The following is a 16,845-nucleotide window of genomic DNA, read 5'->3' on the forward strand; positions in this document are numbered from 1 at the left end:
TTTTCAAATGTTAAAACATGGCAAATTTTAATCCAAATGTGGTCGGTAAGCAAAATCGAATCCGATATGCCGACTTATATTGCCTACAAATCCTACAATGCAGACCATCATCTCTCTCAGACTGCCACGTGTTCGTCACCGGTTCCCTCCACTCCAGACCTCCTCCTCCGCCACCTGTCCTCCGTTTCATTCAGACAACCCTCCACAAAATTCGGTCTCGTCTATATAATCACCTTAATTTCCTCCCAATTCATAAACACAAACACACTCATTTGCCTCTCTCTCTCTCTCTCTCTCTCTCTCTCTCAATCATTCTCTCTCTGGTTCGACATGGATTCCCGAAACCTCAAACAACGTAGGGTTGCAGACGACCCTAACGCCGCCACGAGGACAGCAGACACAATGAACAACTACACGGGCAAACGCGAAATGAGAATGAAAATGGCCAAACGCGGCCTCAGGTCTCTAGCCGTGGCGGTTTCGCTTCCGGTGGCTCTCCACCTCATTACTGTATACTTGGGATCGACGACGGACAGCTACGGCACCGCCTCCAAGCCCTTCTGGTTCCCGCCCATGTGGGGCTTGCGTCTAACTTGCTTGGCTTCGAGTTTCTTGATGGGTTTATCTGCTTGGCTTGTGTGGGCGGAAGGTGGATTTCACAAGAATCCTAAGGCTTTGCCTGTTTACTTGTCTCAGCTAGTGTTGAGTTTGGCATGGGATCCGATCGTGTTCGGGGCAGGAGCACCTTGGGTTGGGTTAGCGGTGTGCATGGGGATGTTTGGAGCTTTGGTTGGTTGTTCGAAGGTGTTCACGGATGTGAATCCGACCGCCGGTGTTCTCATCAAGCCATGTCTGGCTTGGGTTGCTTTTTTGGCCGTTGTAAATCTTAAGCTCGTGTACATCTGAAATTAAATTTCGTGTGTATAATGTCGAAGCTATCACTTTGTAATGTTACAGTTTTTCATATGCATCTATATGTAATCTACTTTTTCAGAGAGTTTGCGGTGTTTGTGTGTGCCTGGGGTGATTTTTCTAGTCAAATGTCATTATTCCATTTCCAATTACTTCAAGCAGGGGTTTGACTAATAGGCACAAGTTTTCTCCGATGGAGATCTTCTACATATTTGATAAAAATGAAATAAAAAGCACAAAAACAAATGCAAAGACAAAAAGATGAACGGTGATGAAAGTGTCCTCTTAGATGAACAAGATCATTAGCCGAACAGTAGCAGAATGACGCAAAAAGGAAGCACTCACCAGCAGTCTCAACAATGCTAGGGGATTCCCAACATTTCCCTTGGTTGAACCTAATATTCTCTTTCCGAGTGTCATCCTAATATTCTCTTTCCGAGTTTCATTACAATGCCACTGATCAATTGTGTTCTATACAAGACATGTCCCCTGAACCAGTAATAACACTAATGCACTAGAACTAACTTGTACTGACCAAATACTATAGAACTGTAAAATTTATTACAGTTAATGAAACAGCAGTGAGCAGCCCGGAGTATGACCGAAGCTGAATCAAAAATACATTAGAAGACTAACCAGTATATAATACAATCAATATACATCCCATATCACGGATCCAGTCACCATAGGTTCAACATATCTCTTTATGTGGAACTTTTCCACATATTCAGTGAGATGTAATTCTAATTGATGCCGGCAAATACAACTTGAAACACCAGCAGACTGGTGACGAAATACAAGTAATTGTGCAGGCAAATACAATTCAAACACCAACAAATTGGTGACCATATAATGAGCACTAGTCCACTTGCCTGGCCTTGATATGAAATAATCACCCATCAAATGGGAGTCCTATGTCTTCAACACAGTTATATGCACAATGCCGGTTATCATCCTAGACTTCGTAGTATATAATTCACAGAAGAAAAAAAGTATGTACAGGTCCTGTACGAACATTAAAGCAAAGTATATAGCCAGAAGCTACAAAAAGCAACACTAAATTAATCTCTCTGTTTCACTTCACAAGTAACAAATATTTATAAGGAACAAAAGAATACTATCTCCACATCTAGCAAGGAAAGCATCAAGAACAACATACAAAATGTAGCATGTCTCACATGAGTGAGCAAAACAGCTGACCTAGGAAGATGACACCTTAACAGCCTTAAACGCAGGATGAAGCAACCCGAGTTCATCTTTAACCTCAAGTGGTTTGCTCGTTTCATTTCGAACTCTCTTAACTCGTTTACTAGCCAATGACTTGTGAGTGAATCCATATATTTGAAGAACCTGATTATCACCAAAATTAAAAGCCCTGTCCATCTGCTTCAAGCATCTCTCAACAGGGTAATCTCCAAACTTCCCACATGGCTTGCACCCCACAAAATGTGTCACCAACGGCCACCTATGATCACCCAAACCAGGATGAAATTTCTCAATCATGTCCTCATACTTATCAACCAAAATCCCCCAATAACCATGTAAATAATACGCATTCTCAAGATAAACCTTATCACCCCACTTCTCCCTCTGAGTAGCCAATATATACACCATAGCCGACTGATCATCAGCTTCAAACACCGGCCTGCCCTGAAGCGCCGCAGTCAACACCTTCCCCGCCTCATCCCTAACCCTCCCTTTCGGCCCCATTGGCGCCCAAGCATCAAGCATATCCAAAGACCACTGACAATTTCTCAACAAAAAACTACCGGTATTCAACCCAATCCAATTCTTGTCATCATATACCATCTCCTTCCACCCGTGCATTACAAAGTTTGAATCTTTGTACCTCTCCCAAGGCAGCTCGAATGCCATATCCGTAAACATAGCATCACTGTCCATCCACCAAAGGAACTCAACTTCTGGATGAGACAGCAGCAGCTTCCGAATCAACGGCAGCTTGGCCCAAAACCCGGCCATCTCAGCATCCAAAAGGGCCATATTGTAAAAGACCTCAATCCCATGCAACCTACAATAATCAATCTTGTTCTTAATCGACTTCAACAAGTAATGATCACCTACCGGATTCTCACAGGGTTTAGGCGACGACCCGGTCACTAAGAGCACCCTGGGCTTATTGGGCCCAATGAAATTGGGGAAATTAGGGTTCCGCCTCAGCCATTTCGATCTCTGCTCATCCCAATCGGAAATCTTGGGCCCGAGAGAGTAGGGTTTATTCGGGTCGGGCTTCTCCTCCTCCTCGCCTTCTTCGTCCTTTAAGATCTTGTTGATGTCGAAGGCGTTGTAGTTGTTGGGGTCCGACGGCGTGGTTTGGAGCTCCTCGAGGACGCGGTGGGGCTCGGCGCGTTTGCGGGAGTAGAAGTGGTCGCGAATCTCGATGAAGTCCTGCTCCGGAGTGCCGAACTTTCCCGCGCCGATTGTGCCGCGGAGGACGACGACGGTGAGGACGAGGCAGAGGATTGTGACCTTGCCGTGGCGGAGAGCTCGCTGGATCCGCCGGCATCTTTGAGCTCCTATGCATTTCTCTAATATCATAGCTGGAAATGAAGACGAGGTAAATCCCAATCTGAAATTCGAGGCTGGAATTCAAATCCCTAATTTGGTGGGTGTTGAAGTAGGAGTGGAAAACCCTAGGCTCCGGAATTTGACCCGACTTGGTGTTCAGACTTTCGGGAAGGTCAGCAAAGGCTTTTGGAAATTTGGTTCGTTTAATTCTGTGTTGGGTTTTTATGTTAGAGAGAAATCAGAGAATTCTGTTAAATGTTTTTGCTTCTACACGCGTTTTTGACTGCCTTTTCTAATTGTCGCGCCAATAATTAGACTTGAAAAAACGAGTTAAAAGTAAAAAAAGTAAATTTATTTTTAACTTGCTGAGACCTTTGCTAGAGTGTGTGAGCTAAATCAGCTGAATTATGTACAATTATTACTTTCTTTTGTGTGTGGTAAAATGAAATAATTATTTTGTGTACCCAGAATACCTCGTGACATTGTCATGTGGTGTATCCAGTTAATCATATTACTCCATGGTGTGATAAAATATGTACGTGGTGAAAGGAGAAAAAATTATTTAAATATGAGTAACCAATTAAAAACAAACACAGTAAAAAATATATTAATAACATTTAAAAAATATGTCACGTAGATTATACACCAGGTATATATAATAATTTTCCAAGTTTAAACCATTGTTGATTCTTATTGGGTTCTCACAGTAAATTTTATTTGTTCATTCCCTCAAACAGCATAAAAAATTGAGTGCATTGCTCTGCTTGATGCAGACACATCTGACTCTATTTTATGGCCGCACTCCTCCTCAAGAATTCTGACAGCAAAAGAAGCTTTTGTTTTCTTCTCAAATCATGGTGAGCATAAAAGATTGAGGTAAAATGATCTAAAGTAAAGCAATTCAACCCCACAAAACTCTTGTTGTTTGGAAGACTCTTCATGGGCGTTTACTAACTGATGATGTTTTACAACGGCGATGTTTCACTTCCATCTTGTTGCTCCTTTTGTGGAAGTCATTCGCAATCGGGTACACATCTTATTTTGCATTGTTATAAAATTGTGGCTTTATGGAAATAGGTTTGCCTTCTATTTTCTCATTCATTCTCGCCTTGAGGTACCCTTGAAGCCTTGATGAAGTGTTTAATGGTGTTGGTGTTTCAGCGTTCCCAAAACCTAAACGTCGACTTTGGTTTCTAGTCTCTTGTAATCTAATTTGGTTTATTTGGATCACTAAGAATCTGATGCGTTTTGAATGTAAGATTTTTAATGTGTTGGAAGCCCAACGTTATCTTTTGGAATAGTTCAAAGAGTCTGCTCTGCATTCTTTTCATACCTACAAGAAGCATCACGATATGTCTATTTTCTCTATTCTTAGTATCTCACAACTGTTTGCCAATGTTATCAGCTTCATCCCGTCCTTTAACTAAGAGTTTCTTGGCTGAGGGTTTGATATTTGCTAGAAGTTTTTATATCTATGGTTTTGCATGGGTGAGTGTACACATGCCGGATTGAGCTTTTGTTTATCATATTTGTTGGAGTTTATCAGACATAGAAGGTCAGATTCTTTTGTCTCCCTCCTTTATTAGTTTGATTTTAATAAACTAAGGATAATTTACACATTTAACAAAAAAAAAATCATCAGGGCACATTTACAAGTATAATCACTTTTCCAACAAAAAAGAAAGAAAAAGATGATCACTACACAAAAATCACCGTTTGGCCATTGAGCGGCTTCTTTCAACTTTTAAGAGACGTCAGTCCCTTTCTCATAATATATTACAGCCTCCTTAGTCATTTTGGTTTCATATAGCTCCGCAATTTCCTTGTACAGCTGTGTAGCCTTCTCATATCACATTGTAGTCGGATTAAGGCTTCCAAGGCTATGAAGGATGCCGGCTACAGTTTTTATGCAATCAATTGCCTCATGATCGACAGATGTTATATCGTAGCAATGTGCAGCTTCAACAAAAGCTGCGGCAGCTGCTTCAACTGAAGCTGTGCCAGCGGCTTTATGTTGGGTTTTGGTATCCAAATGATGATCTGCATGCTATATGTTTTTATAGCTTTACCCCAGGATTTGGCGAGTTTATAAGAGTTGGCAGCTTGATCCAAGAGTTTGGCAACATCTTTGTGTTTTGAACTGAAAGTCTCAAACGACCCAACCTCTTGTCTGCTTTCTTTATTAATGTCTCCGCTATAGCCATATGATCTTCCATTGTCGTTATGTTTTGATCTGAGTTTCTGGGCTATATGTGCAGAATGAACTGGTATTTTACAGACAATGGTTTGTTCTGAAAGAAACAGGAATACTAATAAATTCTAATTAACAGGGGATCTAATCAAGTCCTTTTCCCGGAAAAGGAAAAGACTGAATTTCGGAAATCCTGCTCAGGTTGTCAATATTTATCTGTAGTTTTACAATTTGATTGATGAGAAGTTAAAAAGCTATTGCTAAGTTGAGAATACAAGAGGAAAAATGACGTCAAAAGTACAGACTACAGACGGTGGACACATTTTGGAGAGCGAGATCAGCATGAGAATCAATAAGAGTCTTAATTTGATTGTGCTCTGGCGTATCAGAAAAGGTTGGATCCAATTTCTGGTATTGCTCTAGTGCCTTGTTGATCGAATCAACATCATCTCCCCTGAAGAATCGGCATATTCCAGCGTCAAGAAGATACCTTTTAGCTTGGTACTTGCAAACTGTCTTTGACCGAGTGACTTGCAATTTTCTCACAAATTTCAATAGCCTTGGACTATTTTCGAATCTGAGCAGCTTGTTGTGCAGCCTTGTGATTAGGGGTGGGCATAAAAAACGGAAATTCTGATCCCGTCCCGAAATTCATAGGGACGGGACGGGACGGAGGTCTAAAAATGTTTGTGCCGTCCCGATCCCGTCCTGCTTCATAATAGTGGGATGTGACGTTGGACGAATAATTTTTATCCCGCTTCGTCCCGTCCCGTCCCACCTTTAATGAAAACTTAAAAATTCTTATATATTTATATCAAAATGAAACTAATTTATGTTCTTAATAACTCTAAAATTATATCAACTCAAATAATAATGGTAAATTATAACATTTTGAACATAATATGTATTTTTTTGTTAAAATTTCATTATTAAATGTTACTCTGTTATGAAAAAAAATAAAAATATAGGTTTTTATTTAACTTCATAGGAAGGTGGGATTTGTCCCGTCCCGTCCAGATCCCGTCCCGTCCCAACCGGGATTAATCCCGAGTGGGATGCATTCTTAAAAACCTTCGTCATATCCCGATCCCGTCCCGATTTAAAAGAGTGGGACGGGACGTGGGATGAGCCCCGTCCCGTCCCATCCCGTGCCCAGCCCTACTTGTGATTGTTGTGGTTCGCGGACATTAGCATTTGTGCTTTTTCGAAAAGCTCAGCTGATTTTTTTATAGAACTCAATTGTCTTCTCGCTGATTTGTTTGGATTCACATCGTTCTGCAACTTCTTTACAACATTTTGCAGCATTTTGATTGCAGTGGTTGCGGGGTATTGTTGCGGAGCTACTTGTTTGGTTGTTTATAAACAAACACTCATGTGAGCAAGTGAATGAGTGAAATGGCCTAGAGTGGGCTTGATGGGTCAATATAAAATAATATATATCTAAATATATATTTATATAAAGTCATAGATGGGCCTTGGGCCTTGGGGCTCTTTAAGCTCTGGAAAAATTAAATCTGATTATAATTTTTGAATTAATAATTTTATTAATTTTTATTATTTCGAATAAAACTAAAGGTAATAACTGTTGGTAACAGTTACAATCTTTTGAACAGTTTTACCTGTTCGAATTTGACTTTATATAAGGACGACACTATGGTCGTTGTTTTCCATCGCAAATTTATCTCTGCTTCTTCCTCCCCAAGTCGACTTCTCTGAAACACAAAATAAATTTGCCAAGGACAAGTTCTTGTGCAAGAACTTGTACCAGATAGTTGTATCTTCAAGATAGACATCCGAAACTGCAGCACAAGTGGGGACATATTTCTGTCTTAGGTCACTGCAAAGCAGGCATCTATTTGAATCAAGTTAGTGTTTTCAATCTCGATTTCATTGTTGTTATTGTTTGTTGTTGGTTTCGATTCAAGTGTTATATATATTTTGTTTGTAATCGTGATTTTGGTTGGTCATAAAGCAGACCTCTATCAGAATCAAATTAGTGTTTTCAATCTCGATTTCATTGTTATTATTGCTTGTTGTTGGTTTCGATTCAATTATATTGTTATATATATTTTGTTTGTAATCGTAATTTTGGTTGGTCATAACATCTAGTCCTTTTTTGAAGATCTCAGCTGCCTTTGTCAAGAACTTGATGACTTTCTCAGTGTTCTGTTTGGAGTCATAACATAAGGCAGCATGTATATAAGCATTGGCAGCAAACTCATGCTTGACTCTATTCTTCAAATGACATTCTGCTAACTTGACATATGCTGCTCCAGCTTCATCCCAGTATTCGGCTGCTCTGTAACATCTAGCAGCTTCATGCAAGAGATGACCAGCCTCTTCGTATGCGGATTCGTTGTAAAAGAAAAATCCTCATCCACTCAGTTTTCTTTCTGATTCATTTTCCAAATTCTTCGGTATAACAAAAAGTTCACCCATTGCTTGAATTAGCGCTATTGATCACTGATCTCTATGTTGTGTTGATGAAGACTTCAGTCATAGTCATTGTTTATATACATAATTTTATAGTTATATAGAAAGAATTAGAGGACGGTCTGTCAAAATCCTAATGGGATTGGGAAAGATGTCTATATCCAAACAGGAAAGTGAAAAAAATCTCCTAACCAATTCAAATTCGGCACCAAATGAGCGAGTATTGTTAAACCGATCTCTGGACTCCTATCGATCTTTGAGCCTAGATCGTGATCGTAGCTGTAACCAATTAAAAACAAAACGTTAAGGATACTTTACCCTATTTAATCTTTGAGTCTCTATTTAAAGTTAAACCTATACCCAATTATTTTTTCAACCTACATTCAAATTCTTTTTATACAAGTCTATTTTGCCATTTTAATCAATTAGTTTACTTAATCTTAGCATTCATTTAAAATATTGTACAATTCAAACATTCCATTGATTCTTTATTACTTTAAATTGTTGAAAGATTCAATTTTCAAATTTTCCTTGAGAGAAACTTCTTTATATAGCTGATATCAAAATTTCAAAACACAAACACTACTCCAACTTTTATAGATCATACGAAAAAATTTCAAATTTGTTGTGTACTTGTTTTATTCGTTAATTTCATTTTTGAATATGTGAATAAAGTATGTTATCAATGCAATATGTATGTATATATGTTTTCTCAAATTTTTTATTTTCGTATCATTGTACATGAACTTTCATATGGTAAACTTTTGTTCTAGATTTCAACTTTTTTTTCTCTTCATTGTTATCTAATAAATAGAAACATGCATATTAGTATATTTCACATTCAACCTATGAAAAAGATTTTTGGAATGATAAAATACCTAACAACTAGGTTTTTTTATGAATACCTAACAACTAGGTTGATGTAAACATCCCTATAAGAGATATAAACATTTATAGAGATACGTACCTAATCATTAGGTTGTAATTAAAAAAACTTACTAGATAGGGAAAAATCTTATATCTCCACCTCAAACATAGGTTGCATTGATGAAAAATATGAACAAAATCTATCTATAAAATAGAAAGTTTAAAATTATGCAAAAAGATGGAAAGTTTATATCACCATGAAGTGATTTCATTATTGTATTGATTTAAATTTAAAAAGCTTCTAATTTCTAGATATATGTAATTAAGGAAATGTTCCATTATTTCTATTTCTAAATTTATGATGAGTAAAAGAAAAACTGAAATTATTTAGGGACTATGAAAATCTATAATTAAGGTAATAAATGAGAGTATAATTTGTATATTGACTAATCACTCATGTATCTCAGTTTTTAATAATGATATTTTGTAATTTAAATTTAAGTGAATAACAATAATTTAATTAATAATAAAGAAAAATATAATGGGTCGTCTCTTTTCTCTCTCTCAAACCCTAGCCGCCCTGTTTGTGGTGGTTAGGTCATGGGTTAGTGGACACGGCAAAATTGGTGATGATAGTAGCGGCAACGGCTAGATTTTGGCATCTAGATGGTTCTTGCCATGCCTATTTTCTCTCCCTTCCTCCATTCAGATAGAGTTGGGGATCAGATAGAGGTGCGTCCTAGTTTAGGCGGTGGTTTAGATATGTGACTAGCGCCACTAGTTGTCAATTCGGGACCGGATCCAAGGCAAGCTCATGGTGGTGATGGGTGTGGATCAAAGGTTCGGCAGGGCTGGGTTTTCAGCTGTGCAATAATGGGAAGCTACTTGATAGATTCCAGCGTTGAGGTTTTTCCTTAGGCGAGGACTTTGCCAGCTGCAACGGAGAGGTCATCAAGGTTCAGCCTCCGATCTGCCAAGGGATGATGGACGCTGGTATCTCATGTTTAGACTTGGGGCCCAATTCACTGCTAGGGTTTTACAACAAGAGTTGGGCCTTGGGTTTGCAGAAAGTTAGCATTGACCCTGGGGATACCCCATTTGCGTAGGGTGGTCCTAGCAGTCACCACATAAGCGAGCTGGTCGCAAGCATTTTATTTTTGGTTATTGGTGAACATTTTTTTAAGGTTTCATACTAGGGTTGGGTGCACTTAAGTTCCTTAGTTAAGAGTTTTCCTTACTTTGGTTATTTGCTTAGTTCCAATTTATGTCGAGGCCCCCGAGGGGGTGAACTAGGTCGTTGTATCATTCTCTCTTTCTTGAGTTCTATTAAATGACAATATCGTCGAGGTTTTAAAAAAAAATGAAGAAATATATAGGTAGATTTCTCTTTAAAAAGCTTCTAAAAATGGGTTTATATTGAAATACCCATATATTATGTACTTCTATTGTTAGTAGTGGTAATTTCCTCAAATTTGAAGTACTCAAGAGATGAATGGTTGAAAGACAAAGGTACTCGAGATGAAGATTATTAATGTTCGTACTAATGAAATTAAATAAGCCTCTCAAGTTTTATTGTGAAAATTCATCAAGCAACGACTTGTTAAACCAGTCAGCATTCTTTAATCACTATTGCTCAAAGGTACCTTTACAAGTCTAATCACTTTTCTGTTCTTTCTAAGAAATAAATCCTACAGAAAAAAAAGTTGAAGCTTCATTCCTAACAATGGCACTATGATAGCCACAAGTTCACAACATAGAATTCACTGTTTGGCCATTGAGAGGCTTCTTTTGAGAGACGCCAGTCCTTTCTGGAGTATCCCATTCACCGGCGCAACGCTCATCCCGATCCTTGAGCTTGACCGCGTGAGTTTACTTCCAGTCGGCGGTGACCTGTGCATTACGGTCTGTGATCTTGGCAAGCCGGTGTACATCTCCCTTTGCTTTCCTCCGTCACTAAAGGCAGTACTATAAAAGCTGGCGGATGTCAAGTCTGCAACCTTGTTTGCCGACCATCGCGTTTTCACTGACTCGGCGGCTCTCGTAAGCAACTTGGTTCTCCATGAATCGACCACTTCCGACGCCCTGGCCGCGTCACTGAACTTGGCAGCGTCTAATTCAACTACTGGAGCTTTAGTATATGTCGAGAATGTGCACTCCTCTGTCATTGTTACTAAGCCCTCTATTGTAGTTTGAGAGGTTTCCAAGCCGGGCATCTTGTTTTGCTCCCCTCCATCACTACCTGTAGCGATGGTGGAGTCTAACGCCTTGATTGGCCGTCGCGTTCTCCTGGACATGGAGGCTTTCAGTTGCTCCTCCACTCTCGACAGCAACTTGGTTGCCCATGAATCGAGTGGTGTCATTTTATCGAGTTTCTTTACCGCATCAAGGAACTTGGTAAGGTCACAATTATCAAATGAAACTGATATATTCTCCAAGCATTCGCACTGCCATGTGTGACTAAAAGTTGGATACATATCTGCATATCGCTTGGCCATTTCAATGGCATCATCTCCTCTGCAGAGTCTGCATATTCCGGCATTGAAAATATGTTTCTTAATTTTGTGGTCGAGGAGCTGGCAGTGGTTCTGCAGGTAATTCGCTATGTTTTCGTACATTTCAATGGCCCTGGTATATTGCTCAATCTCAGCAGCAAGTTGAGCTGCTTTCTCAGAGCACTGATTCACGGAAGTTGGTGCATCCATTTGGAAGAGTTTGGATGCCTTTTCGAAGAACTTGATAGCTTTCTCAATATCATTTTTGGATTCATATCGTTCCGCTATTTCCTTATACAAGATTGCAGTTTTGTAACATGTTGCAGTTGGGGGATTGATTCCGATATCGAGAAGGTAATCGACTCCCTCCTTCAGGCAAGAAATGGCATCATCATCAGATGTTATGTCAAAGCAATGTGCAGCTTCGAAGTAAGCTATTACGGCAGCTTCATCTTCGGTCTTGATTTTCAAATGATGCGCTGCCAACTCGATATACATTCTTTTAGCTTTAAACCATTCCCTGGCGAGTTTGTAAGAGGCTGCAGCATACTCCAAGAGTTGGGCAAATTCCTTGTACAGCTGTGTAGCTTTCTCGAAGAAGCACGTTGTAGTCGGATTAAGGGTTCCAAGGTCATGAAGGATATTGGCTACAATCTTTATGCCAATAATGGCCTCATGATCGACAGATGTTATATCGTAGCAATGTGCAGCTTCAACATAAGCTGTTGCAGCGGCTTTATGTTGGGTTTTGGTCTTCAAATGATGATCTGCCAAGTTGATATATGTTTCTCTAGCTTTATCCCAGGATTTGGCGAGTTTGTAAGACTTGGCAGCTTGATCCAAGAGTTGGGCTTTGTGTTTAGAACTGAAAAGTCCCCAACGACCCAACTTCTTTGCTTTCTTTTCCAATTTCACCGCTCTAGCAATATTTTCATCCATTGTTGTGGTGTTTTGATATGAGTTTCAAAGCACGGAATGAACTGGTATTTATAAGAGAACAGTTTGTTCTGGTAGTAATAGGAAAACTAATAATTTATATTTAACAATAGAACTAATAAAGTCCTTATCCTAATGGGAAAAGGAAAAGACTACATTTTGGATACAAACCATTCAATCCAAATTGACCTACGGATTGAACTAAGAAAATTAAAAACCTTGCAAATTCTGAGTTTCTGTTCTGCTGAATGAAGACTTTTTTGTTGCAGGAAAGACTGAAACAAGAAAAAGTAATGAACTTTCCTTCATCGTTCAAACCAAAATTGACCTTAAAATAAATGTAGTTCTAACTTGTAATATTGCAAAAGCGCGTGGAGGTATCTAGCTTGCAAAATTCTTGAGTCTTCGATTGAAGACATCATAATGTCACAAGCTTATTCTTTTGCTATGCTACTCGTGCGGCTTTAGCAACTCTCTTATGCTAAGTCAGTTTTACTCTCACAATCGCCCTGCTAGAACAATTGAAAAGGCAAAGAAGATATCTCTAAAGATAACTTATATTAAGAAAAAAAAGCTTACAAGTGTTTACAAGTAGGCTTGATGACTTCTTGCTTGATGGATCAAATGTGAGGGGTGTCTTGCTATTTACAGGCTTCCTCTTCCTACATCACTAGTTCTAGAGAATTCTAGGACTATGTACAAGTGTAGAGATTTCTAAAGAACTCTATACAAGTCTACACAAATCTAAGATGCACCTTGAGTATTTTAGAGAGTTCCGGAGTGATATTGTTCCCTTAGCCTCTCCATGGTTCTAGAGAAATCTGGAGATGTCCCAAGACTTCCTCATTCTTCCGGAGAATTCTAACGCGTTCTAGGACCTTCTATGAACTTCCAAAGAGTTCCGCTATGTTCCGGATTCACCTAGAATGCTTAGTGTCTTCAGTAACATTCCTTTAGCCATGCTTGCTTCAAAAATGCTCAAGGTAAAATTTAGCTAAGTTTGGCGGGATGTGACAATAAGCTGTTTTAAAGAATGAACAAACTAAACTGGACAATTTTAATTTCATTCGTTATTCAGATACCAAAAACAAATTATCAAACTAGATGCAAAAGGCATCTCCAGATGGAACACAAGATATATCAAGCTAGCTACAACTTAATGGAGTCCAAGCTTTTTGGAGGAAACAGTGTCGTAAATTCCTCATGGCAATTAAGTTAAGAAAAAACTCCAAAGCTGTAGTTGGCCATGATCGAGTTGTTATTTATGAACAGAAAGAATGATGTGTTTACTTCCATCAATACGGGGCACTTCGGTCCTTGAGCTACAACGTATGAGTTTACTTCCAGTAGGCCGTAACCTGAGCATTGCGGTATGTTGTCCGGGATCTTTCCGAGCCGGCGGGCGTCCTCCTTTGCTTCCCTCCATCACCACATGTAGTATTGGAGTTTAAAGCCTTGGTTGGCTGTCTTGTTCTCCCGGACATGGAGGCCTCCAGTTTCTTTTCCACTCTAAAGAGCATATTCGTTGCCCATTGATCTAGTAGTGCCGTACTTATTAAATCATCCACCTCATCACGAAACATTTGGAGGTCACGTTTATCAATTGAATCTGCTATTCTCTTCAAGGATTTGCAGTACCATGTGTCACGAAAAGTTGGATATGAATCTGCGTACTTCTTGGCCATTGCAACAGGGTCTTCTTCTGTGCAGAGTCTACATATTCCGGCACTGAACAGATACCCCTTAACATCGTGCTTGAGGTTGATATCGTTGAGCGAGTAGCTCGCAATATTTTCGAACATGTCTATCGCCTTGGAATAGTGCTCAATGTCTGCAGCAAGTTGAGCAGCTTTCTCATAGCATTCACTCTCCCATGATACCTTTCGGAAGAGCTTGGATGCCTTCTCGAAGAACTCGATCGCCTTCTCAGTTTTGTTTTGGTCTTTATATAGTACCGCTATTTCCTTGTATAAATGTGCAGCTTTATCACATTTTGCAGCTACTTTCTTTGCAAAAAGTCTCCATCCTGGTAGTTTCTTTGCTTTCTTTTCATGTGTCTCTGCTCTAGCAATAAGATGTTCCATTGTTGTCAATATCGGCTTCTGAATGTAGGAGCTTATGTACGGATCGAAGGCTTCAAATCTTGTACATTAGTGTGTAGTTGTATTTAACTACTACCTGTTCTTTTAATAGGAATAGGAGAACCAATTTATACTTAATAAATTATAAATTGGTAAGTTGTGGGAACCTAACGTTAATGGGAAACTAATTACTGATAAAACAAGGAAAACCTATTGAACACTATTACTAATTTCATAATTTTCTGAAATATATATGATCAATATCATTCCCTTTCTAAAGAATCACCAATAACAGTTGCTAATCTTAGGATGGAGTTGTTTAGTTTCGTATGAGTATTTCAATTGTCAAGCTTTAAGCATTTTGTGGCGATCTATATTCAATTGCTCATTGTACCTGGATGAAACCCCAAGTCAGATTTCTTAGTTTTTATGGTTATGGGTTTCCAACCTGGTTGTATCTATATATCAGCGATTAGGCAACCATGGTGGTTTGATACAGGTGTGGTTGAGAACATGTTTGAATTAGACTTTGTGTTGTTATCTCTGTTACTATTAATAATGTGGTATTGTTTGATTACAGTTTAGTTGTGTTGTTATCAGCTTCCCTTTCATAATTATCACTGTATGTGTTCCCCACTCAGGGTATTAATTTACACAATGCATTGGAGAAGTTTTTCTTTGCTTCCTCACCTTGTACCAAATGGTGATGCAGAACTCGCTGAAGTGTATTTAGGAAGAGAATATGTTGATGTCCCTTTTACTTCATAAGATTCAAAACGCAGGGTATTAACAGGTATAAGTTCCCGAGTCCTTATTGTTTTTCAATAAGCTTACACTAATGCACAATTTTGGAATCCATTATATGCAAAGACACATGGTTTTCACTAAGCTGAATTGAGTAGTGATTATCAGGATATCCCCTCTAATTGTAAATAGTACTTTCAACTGTCTCAGGGTTTCTTTTACGAGAAATTAGGGACTTTTGGTGAGCTGCTTTGCTGATGTGTACGCTGTTATATTCCACTGACGTTGTAAACAAGAACTTCAAGGCAGAAGATTGCATAGCTTTGTTTGTAGAAGCTGAAAAGGCCATAAATAATCTAGGTATCAACAACCTCTTTTAACCACTTGTTTCCAGATGGTATTCATGTGTTTAATGATAGGAGCACTTTGTGCGACATTCTTAACATGTTTTTACCTCAATGTGTATTTTTCTTAGCCCTTATTGTTGTACTATTGAGTTATTGAGTCGTAGTAAGAGTCTTGAGCGGTATTGGATGCATTTTTGTGCTTACATGAGTTAAAAACGCATAATTGGTTTAGAGTCCTAGTTTGATTAGGAATTCTTGTTAGGTTTTGAAACTAATTATCTCTTACTTATGATTTTATTTTCTTATTTTCAGATTGGATTGAAGAGATAATTACAGAAAAAAAAAGATGGAACCAAGTCATGCAACAATTAAATAGAAGATGATCATTAAAGGCATAAAACATGACATGTTTTAGGGATTAAAGTATGACATGTTTTAGGGATTAAAGCATGCAATGTTTTAGGGAATAAAACATGACATAATTTAAGAGATTAAAGCATGACATTATAATATGAGGAAAGATGCAACTACCTTCATTCTTTCCTCTCTATATATACATGGTTTCATCTCTCAAATAAGATGACTTCTCCTTTGCATTCAAGAGCCAAATCTCTACCAAAATACTACCTCAAACATCCTTCATCAAAACAGCAAGCCATTCTCCCTCATATACAAATTTCATCTCCACCGAAATCACCATTGAAGACACACCTCCAAGGTTCCTACAACGTGTGATTCTCGCAACTCATCTCCACGGGTTTGTTCGTTTTTGATTTTTTACAATACTTTGTCTATAAAGATTGTAGTATAATGTTTGTGTGGGATTATGATGATCATTAAAGGCATAAAACATGACATGTTTTAGGGATTAAAGCATGACAAGTTTTAGGGATTAAAGCATGACATGTTTTAGGGAATAAAACATGACATAATTTAAGGGATTAAAGCATGACATTATAATATGAGGAAAGAGGCAACTACCCTCATTTTTTCCTTTCTATATATACATGGCTTCATCTCTCAAATAAGATGACTTCTCCTTTGCATTCAAGAGCCAAATCTCTACTAAAATACTACCTCAAACATCTTTTATCAAAACAGCAAGTCATTCTCCCTCATATACAAATTACATCTCCACCGAAATCACCATTGAAGACACACCTCCAAGGTTCCTACAACGTGTGATTCTCGCAACTCATCTCCACGGGTTTGTTCGTTTTTGATTTTTTATAATACTTTGTCTATAAAGATTGTAGTATGATGTTTGTGTGAGATTATTGTTTTGTATTAAAAATCAAAATTTTCAGATTGTTTTA

The 16,845-nt window shown here is 38.5% G+C and overlaps 2 protein-coding genes across 2 annotated transcripts; one reads left to right on the plus strand and one right to left on the minus strand.

Moving 5' to 3' along the window:
• The first annotated feature begins 245 nt into the window (after positions 1-245).
• Positions 246-1,015, plus strand: LOC126782207 (translocator protein homolog). The gene has a single exon (XM_050507416.1). It carries the CDS (start codon positions 331-333, stop codon positions 904-906), a length of 576 nt encoding a protein of 191 aa, XP_050363373.1. The 5' UTR covers positions 246-330; the 3' UTR covers positions 907-1,015.
• A 949-nt stretch (positions 1,016-1,964) lies between these two features.
• Positions 1,965-3,637, minus strand: LOC126782193 (xyloglucan 6-xylosyltransferase 2). The gene has a single exon (XM_050507402.1). It carries the CDS (start codon positions 3,466-3,468, stop codon positions 2,113-2,115), a length of 1,356 nt encoding a protein of 451 aa, XP_050363359.1. The 5' UTR covers positions 3,469-3,637; the 3' UTR covers positions 1,965-2,112.
• Positions 3,638-16,845: the final 13,208 nt, after the last annotated feature.

The sequence above is a fragment of the Argentina anserina genome, chromosome 2 (assembly GCF_933775445.1).
Source record: "Argentina anserina chromosome 2, drPotAnse1.1, whole genome shotgun sequence".
Classification (NCBI taxonomy): Eukaryota; Viridiplantae; Streptophyta; class Magnoliopsida; order Rosales; family Rosaceae; genus Argentina; species Argentina anserina.

Excerpts from the sequence above, each read along its gene's own strand:
- LOC126782193 (XM_050507402.1), bottom strand. The coding sequence starts at position 3,468 with ATGATATTAGAGAAATGCATAGGAGCTCAAAGATGCCGGCGGATCCAG.
- LOC126782207 (XM_050507416.1), top strand. The coding sequence starts at position 331 with ATGGATTCCCGAAACCTCAAACAACGTAGGGTTGCAGACGACCCTAAC.